The sequence below is a fragment of the Amblyomma mixtum genome, chromosome 8 (assembly GCF_055824585.1).
Source record: "Amblyomma mixtum isolate Tamu chromosome 8, ASM5582458v1, whole genome shotgun sequence".
NCBI lineage: Eukaryota > Metazoa > Arthropoda > Arachnida > Ixodida > Ixodidae > Amblyomma > Amblyomma mixtum.
Genome location: NC_143019.1, coordinates 61,230,786 through 61,238,585, shown reverse-complemented (window position 1 = coordinate 61,238,585; position 7,800 = coordinate 61,230,786). Strand labels below are relative to the sequence as shown.

Genomic DNA, 7,800 nt, shown 5'->3' with positions numbered 1-7,800 from the left:
TTCATACATAATTTCTAATTTCAAAATTCTACTATTTTACTTAGTTTTTTTTCCCCGCACATATACCTCCTTGGCATTCACCACCGTACCTTGGCCAATCCCCCCGTGTGGGTACGTGCCATTTTCATATGGTGAAGAAGAAGAAGAAGAATACCACGGGGCGTGAACTGCCTGAAGCGCCACGCGCTAGAAGAAGAAGCAACCCTCCGCCATAATCGACCTCGCACCGAACGCAGCCAGGACTCAGACCCTCGTCCATGGATCCCCAAGAACTGGAGCACCAGCGCTCAGGGCGACCGTCGAGCTTTGACTCCCGGGGCCAATCTCGGGAAGTAGCACCAGCCACCCACCGCCGGTCCCTATCCGCGACAGCGCTGGCATCAGCGCAGTCCGAGAGCTGCCTACTGGACGCTCGGTCTGAAGCCGACGTTGCGACCGACGGCGGAGACCAAGTTCTACTGCAAGCAACTATAGCTTCGTCTACGCACATATATGAGCCAGGTCAAGTTCCTGTTTCTTCTCCGACGCAAATATCCACGCAGCCTCACCAGCAGCGATACGGCAAGGTCAGTGGCGTCACGGAGAGTACCAGTTCTACGGAGAAGACATCGCTGAAACCTGTCACCTCACAAACAAGCTTTGGATGGGTTCACCAACAGATTGGAGACTCTTCTTGTGACGATGTCCTCACGCTACATGACTCTGACGGGGGCGACGAGGTGGAATCAACCGCGCCACTCCTCGATGCTGCGTGCCCTTCACAAGAAGAACTAGCGACGGAGACGAAAGCTCGGATGACTTCCAGAGCCCAACCAGCTCAGCCTCCTGGAAAGCGAACTGAGGACCGCCGTCATGTTAAGGCCCACGACGTGGAGGAATCCGATAGTCGAGTCTTGGCTGCTGGGTCGATCAAAAGGCGTTCGTCGAGCGGACTGCCGGCTCGACGAGACCGATCGGCTGTGTCCCCAGCGACGTCATCCAGCAGCGCAGTCGCCTACGCGTCGCCCAGAGTGTGGACGGTCCCTGAGCACCGTACGACGCTATTTCACAGTTTGTCGTCACGACTTAGCACGCTTTGGGGGAAAGTGTGGAAGGCGGTACCGAAAGAAATTCCACGGTCGAACAGCGAAGTGCCTAACGCCGGAACCGTCGAAAGGGAGCTCGAAGAAAGAAAACATTGGAGTGCCAGTGCTGCACCTAAGAAAGAGAAGTGGACGTTAGTAGGCGTCCACGGCCATGACAAAACAATGAAGAGCGAGAAGTGGGATCGAGCGGTCGGCGAGCGGGATGAGCATGCCACAAAGAGCATGACAGAGAGATATAGAGCAGAGCGCAAGCTCAAGACTCTCGACACTGGTCCAGTCGTACCGCCAGGGATTTTGACAAGGGAGGTGTCGCCGATGAGCGCTCCGTTTCCTGAAGATCACGGGGACACCGGGAGGATACCGCGTCCGAGGAGCCGCTTGCGACTGGACGGTACTCAAGAGGCCAAAACACTAGCCCGTCAGCGGTTCATGGTTGGAGTCATGACTGCTGCGGGTGAGAGTCCGAAAACTCGCGAGTCTAAAAAAGAGGACCAATTGGATGAAAAAAAACTTCACAAGCGCGACCCAGAAAATGCTGGTGATGCAGAGAAATCAGCGGCGACCGATAAACGGAAACACAAGAAAAAACGCCACCATCACCACAGGCCAGATGGTGATAAAAACAAGAAATCGAGTTTGAAGACTTCAAGGCGCGGCAAAAGAAAACATAGACGTGAAGAAGCAGCAAAAGAAACTCAGTTGGCTGAAACTCGGGGTCAGCCTGCAGAATCGACGTACGATGTCGGCGTAGGTAATCAACGCGAATTCAAGTTTTCGATTGGGATGGCGCCATATACACGGGGAGCGTTGCCCCGCCCGGAACTGACACAACCAAGTGGATCGGAGCCAGGCTTCCACACACCGCCAGCCAAAAGAAATACCGTCTCTAGCCGCCGCGGACAAGAGAGTCCTGAGACATTACCGTTCCAGATCCGTCATGCTCCAAGAACGTCACAACTGAAGTCTAAGGGTCGAGAGCAGCCCGCTAGTGACGCGGCCTCTCCATTACCCGTGTCGCCTCATAGAAGAGCATCTCCTCCCCACGGAGAAGCAGTCTCTCCGGTAGTCCGAGAACCGAAATCACCAACGAAACGTCTCCCAGACGCCGAAACTGGAGAACAACCGCTTCGGAAGAAAGAATTGTCACCGCCAGAAGAAGCCAAAGGCTCTTTCAGTCCAGGTGGCTCACCAAAGGCGCATAAATCTAAACCTGAACGGAAATCAAAGTCATCGCGAAAGCACCGGCGTTCGCACAAGTCCAAGTCAAAGCACAGGCACAGAAGGAAGAAGAAATCTCACAGGAAACATGACAAGAGCAGCTCAAAAGGCCATGACGCTGAAACTGTAGAACAGCCGCTTGCTAAAAAGGAGTCGTCGCTGTCACCAGACGCGAAAGGCTCTTCCAGTCCAACCGGCTCACCAAAGCCGCATAAATCTAAACATGAACGAAAATCAAAGTCATCGCGAAGGCACCGGTCTTCGCACAAGTCCAAGTCAAAGCACAGGCACAGAAGGAGGAAGAAATTTCACAGGAAACATGACAAGAGCAGCTCAAAAGACCATGACGCCGACAATGTAGGACAGCCGCTTGCTAAAAAGGAATCGTCACTGTCACCAGACGCCAAAGGCTCTTCCAGTCCAACCGGCTCACCAAAGCCGCATAAATCTAAACCTGAACGAAAATCAAAGTCATCGCGAAGGCACCGGTCTTCGCACAAGTCCAAGTCAAAGCACAGGCACAGAAGGAGGAAGAAATCTCACAGGAAACATGACAAGAGCAGCTCAAAAGGCCACGACGCCGAAAATGTAGGACAGCCGCTTGCTAAAAAGGAATCGTCAATGTCACCAGACGCCAAAGGCTCTTTCAGTCCAACCGGCTCACCAAAGCCGCATAAATCTAAACCTGAACGGAAATCAAGGTCACCGCGAAGGCACCGGTCTTCGCACAAGTCCAAGTCAGAATCAAGGTCAGAGCACAGGCACAGGAAGAAGAAATCTCACAGGAAACACCACAAGAGCAGCTCAAAAGGTCACAAAAGACACGGGATGCACGGCAGAAAGAAGAAACACACCCATCAAGGTGCACCAGAAAGCACAGGGCCTGGGCCTCACGATTTTCACTGGTGCACCAAAGACATTCCTAGTGTGTCGGGCACCTATCACGAGCTCAGCTGGAGCACGACGCAGCTTCAGTCGAGCGAGCTTTCACGCGAAGACGGTTCCGGGTCGATGAAGCACGTGAAAGACAAGATCCCCTTCAGTTATTTTAGCAGAACTTCACGATTGGAACAGGACAAGATGCCTTCTCTAAAAACTTCAACAATGAGTCCGTCGGGAAGCTCTTCGGACCTGTCAAGGCAATATAGGGATATAGAAATGACAGGACGTCGCTCTACAGGCAGTAAAGACGAAGGGAAAAGCCGTTCCTCACCTAGAAGTACGCGAAGTGAGGGAAGCAGACACGGCGACCGGCATGGCCACCGCAAAAGACATAAACACAGACACCATCACAGAAGTCACCGAAGTAAAAGGACGCATGAAAATCAGAAAAGTCCTCGGAGCGGAAGCCATCGCAGTCGTCACAGAAGCCACAGAAGCCACAGGAGTCATAGGGAGCGCAGTGGGCAGGAAAGAAGAAAGAGACACGGGCACCACAGACACCACAGAAGCCGAAAGCGAAGGGGAGATAAGAAAAGTCCTCGAAGCCCACAGAGTTCGCACGGCGTTGCCAGTCCCACCAGTCCTTCTGGTGTAAAGAGCCCAGGATCCCCTCGAAGCATATTGAGTCCACGCAGCGTTGCGAGTCCCACCAGTCCTTCTCCTATCATGAGTCCTGGGAGCCCTCAAATCTTGCACAGCCCACACGGTTTTCGCAGCCCTAAAAGCCCTCTTGGTGTAATGAGCCCAGCAACAACCTCGAGTGCATCGATTACCTCAAGCCGTTCCAGCCCATCAGGACCAACGAGCCCCGTAACAAGCACGGTGTCGGCAACTCAAGAATCCGAGAGGAAAGGCGAGAGATCACCGCGGAGCACCAGGTCCCGAAGGGGCAGAAGAGATGAGAGAAGGCGCCACAGAAGGCGAAAGACGAAAGGCTCGCGGAGCCATCATAGTCATTCCAGGAAATCCAGAAGGCGCAGGTCAAAGCGACGCAAGTCCAAGAGCAGAAGCTCTGAAGGGGAGTCCAGAAGTCCTAGATCCTCTGAAACTTTGAGCGGATCACGTAGAAGCAAGAGATCTGGCAGTAAACGAAAATCCAGGCGAAGCAAAAGCCAGCACTCCCACCGGTCTCGAAGTAGTAGAAAAAGCAAGCGATCTCGTCACAGCCGCTCTAGGAGCAGGTCGCGGCGAAGGCGTCACAAGAAGAAGAGTCCAGAATACGCCGAAAGCCCTGATACGAGGTCGTTCAACGAAATTATACTTAAAAGCTTGAGTCCCGGTAGGCAACTAGGAGCAAAGTCCAGCAAAGAGTCCAAAAGCCGGCGCCGCAAAAGAAGGCACAGATCAAGGCATAAAAGGAGGTCAAGAAGCAAAAGGAGTGCTGAGCATAGTGAGAGCCCTGATAAGCGGCGCAGCGAGACAAGCTCTCCAATAATAAGCACTGAAAGCGTAAGCCGCGAGAAGCAATGGGAGACAACGCCGACCAGAGAATCTAAAATCGCAGGCAGCAGGAAGAGAAGGTCCAAGAGTAGGTCCAAGAAACGATCCAAAAGCCGCAGCAGGAGATCCAAGAGTAGAAGCAGCAGACACTCGAGGGACAAACGAAGCAAACAGTCAAGAAGAAAGCACAGAAGGCGGAAACGAAGCAGAGAATCCCGACGGCGGCAGAGCAGAAGATCCAGAAGCAGGACAAGATCTCGAAGGTCTCCGAGAAGGAAAAGACGTAGCTCCAGAAGGAGGCGGCATAAACACGGCTCCCAGAGGCGCATAATGCTGTCCCCTATGAGGTCTCGATCAGGGACAGCTTCAGTTCTTATAATCAGCAAATCTGGTGAACAGTTCTCCGAGGAGTACTCTGGCCGGTCAACCACGCCCGTATTCTGGTTTCTGCTGCTCACCACAATCTTCGCCACGCTGGTCGTGATCCTCTGCGTCATTGCAATATACTACGCCCTCTACGTCAGACCCAGACCTATACCACCAGTACACACTGTTCCGTTGCCAACCTTTCCCGACTACACCTTCACTCGACCACCACCCGAGGAGTTGACAACGGAAGAGATGACATCATCGTTTCCACCACGAACGACGCCTCCGCCGGTTCCGACGGTGAAGCTGGATCCTTACTACTGTACCTCCGACTATTGCAATCAAGAGGCCCAGTATATAAGCAGCGTTCTCAGCCACGACATTCAACCATGCGAAGACTTCTACAATCACGTCTGCGCTACTTGGACGAGCCAGCACCAAGCGCATTGGGCGAGCACAGGCTCTCTCATCTCACGGGATACCTTGCTCCAAGAAGCGCTCACGCGCCATCTGCTCGAACAGCTGAGTGGACATAATGAGAAAGACGTCGCGATGGCGGCGGAACTCCACGCCACCTGTGTGAACTGGATCACGAACTATCCTCCTGCCGCGAGTAATCTGAGAATTCTCTTCGCCCAGTGGACAATAATGGAGTGGCCTCGCAATGATCCACTGCCAGACGGCGTCCAAGCAGTATGGCGCTTCGCGGCCGAACTAGTACGCGACCTCGACCTGCCCACAATAGCGCAGGTAAGCGTCGGCCTGAGCCCCGACAACTTAGACGCCACTGTGGTGGAGCTCGATGTGCCCCGATTCCTGTTGGGCGAAGTGAGCGAATGGGCAGCGGACGCCGCCGAGCTCTTCAAAGAAGCCGTCAATGAAATCGTGAGTGAAATGGAGGCGTCCGTCACAAAAGATTTCGAAGATCGGCTGTTCACGATATGCGCTGGCTTTGGGGCGTTGAGACGCTCAAGCTATGGCGACGACCACACCTTCGTCACCGTTCGGTATGGCGACTTGAAAGACGGTTTGCGTCAGTTCCTGAAAGTACTACTGGCCAACGTCCCGCGACAGCTCACGAGCCAGACAAACGTGGTCCTCCGGTCTGCGCCGTACTTCTACGGAGACCTAGACATCTTTCTGCGGTCGGTGTCACCTGAAGACACGCTAAACTACTTGGGCTTCCTCGTCATTGTACGCCTTGCGCCATTCCTCCCTCGAAACCTGCACAATCTGCAGAACCTTTTCGTGGACAGTGTCATGGGGCGAACAATCGGAGACACTGAAGACAGGTCACTGCTGTGCGGATGGCTCGTTAACCGAGCCCTGCCCGAGTGCGTGGCCAAGGTAGCTCGCCAGTGGCGCCACTCAACAGGCCAGGACGTGCGGACACACGAGTGGTTGTCTCAACTAGAAGCATTGTTCGTCAGGCACGTCGCGGACTTCCGTTGGATCAACGAGCTCTCGGCACTCCTAGTACGCTACCGTCTCAAGCAGCGAGCGGTGACGCAGCTTGGCCTCGCCTCGGGAACGCAGCGACTTTGCGCAGTTGAACTGGACAGGTCGCGGCACAATCCACTCATGCTCTACTGGAACCTCTCCAGGCACAGACAAGACGACGTGCTGCTTGGATTGTTGCGCAAAAGCATGGCCCTGCGACGCTGGAACTCCGCCCTCACTGAGCTTTCCACTGAGGCCTCGTTTAGGCGTGCTTTCCAGATGGTTCACGTCCCGGCGGCACTCTTCAATGACTCAGTTCCAAACAAGGGCTCTGTCTTCGTGTTCTACCTGGCGCGCGTCGCGGTGCGTTTCTACCGGGCCTTCGTGCAGCTACTCTACGAGAACCCGTACGAACGCGAAGCCCCTCTGAGCTTCAGCGATGAGGCTCGAGCACAGCTGGCCGATCTACTGGACTGCTTCCAAAGGGTCGGTCACACCATCGACCGAGAAGCGGCGTCCAGCCTGGGCCGGACGTTCCTGGACCTCACGTCTGCCCTTCTCCTCGCGGTGAGCGCCTTCGACGAGCTTCTGCCCATCCGCCGTATCTGGAAGCTCGACCTCCGGCTCAACGATCTGCCGGACTTGACATCGCATCAGCTGTTCTTCATTTACTTCGCACTGGACAACTGCGAATCGGTGGATCCGGCACTTCACAAGGCTCGCCTGTCTGCCAAGGACAGAGTCAACGTGCCTTTGCGCCACCTTCGCGAGTTTGCCGAAGCTTTTAGCTGCGATCCAGGCTCCCCGATGGCGGCGGTCGGGCGCGACTCTTGCCAGGTGTCGCGTTCAGGGTGGCAGCAACGATCGGGCTCCGAAGCTTCACGGCGTTCTGCAGTCAAGCAGGGGCACGGTCGGCAAGCCGAGGCAACGGCCTCTCCTTGGAATGAAGACTGGCCACCGCCAGACTAAGCGCACAGTTTGGGCAGACCACAATACGCCATCTATGTGTTGAGGCCCTCTGCTCCACGTGCGCTACAATAGAAGATTCCTCGGTGAACTACTCATTATTGTGGTCCTGGGGGCTGTGCATATTCATTATGATATTTTTTAGCGTGCAAAAGCAGCCCTGCGCACCTCGGCCCAGGATCAGATCATATTTACATCTGTAACTGCCTCATTTCTAGTTTCGCTATCAATGAACTTTGTTCGGTCATGTCTAGATTCGCAAAAATAAAAAATCATTGACGCACAATTCTTCCGCCTTTTGAGAGCTCTTCGGAATCCTAACCGAAAGCTCCATCAAACG

The 7,800-nt window shown here is 54.4% G+C and overlaps 1 protein-coding gene across 1 annotated transcript; it reads left to right on the top strand.

Annotated features, from left to right (window-relative positions):
• The first annotated feature begins 257 nt into the window (after nucleotides 1-257).
• On the top strand, nucleotides 258-7,463 carry LOC149332720 (uncharacterized). The gene is made up of 3 exons (XM_089557540.1): nucleotides 258-1,032; nucleotides 4,750-5,228; nucleotides 5,292-7,463. Exons 1-3 carry the CDS (start codon nucleotides 258-260, stop codon nucleotides 7,461-7,463), a joined length of 3,426 nt encoding a protein of 1,141 aa, XP_089413666.1.
• Nucleotides 7,464-7,800: the final 337 nt, after the last annotated feature.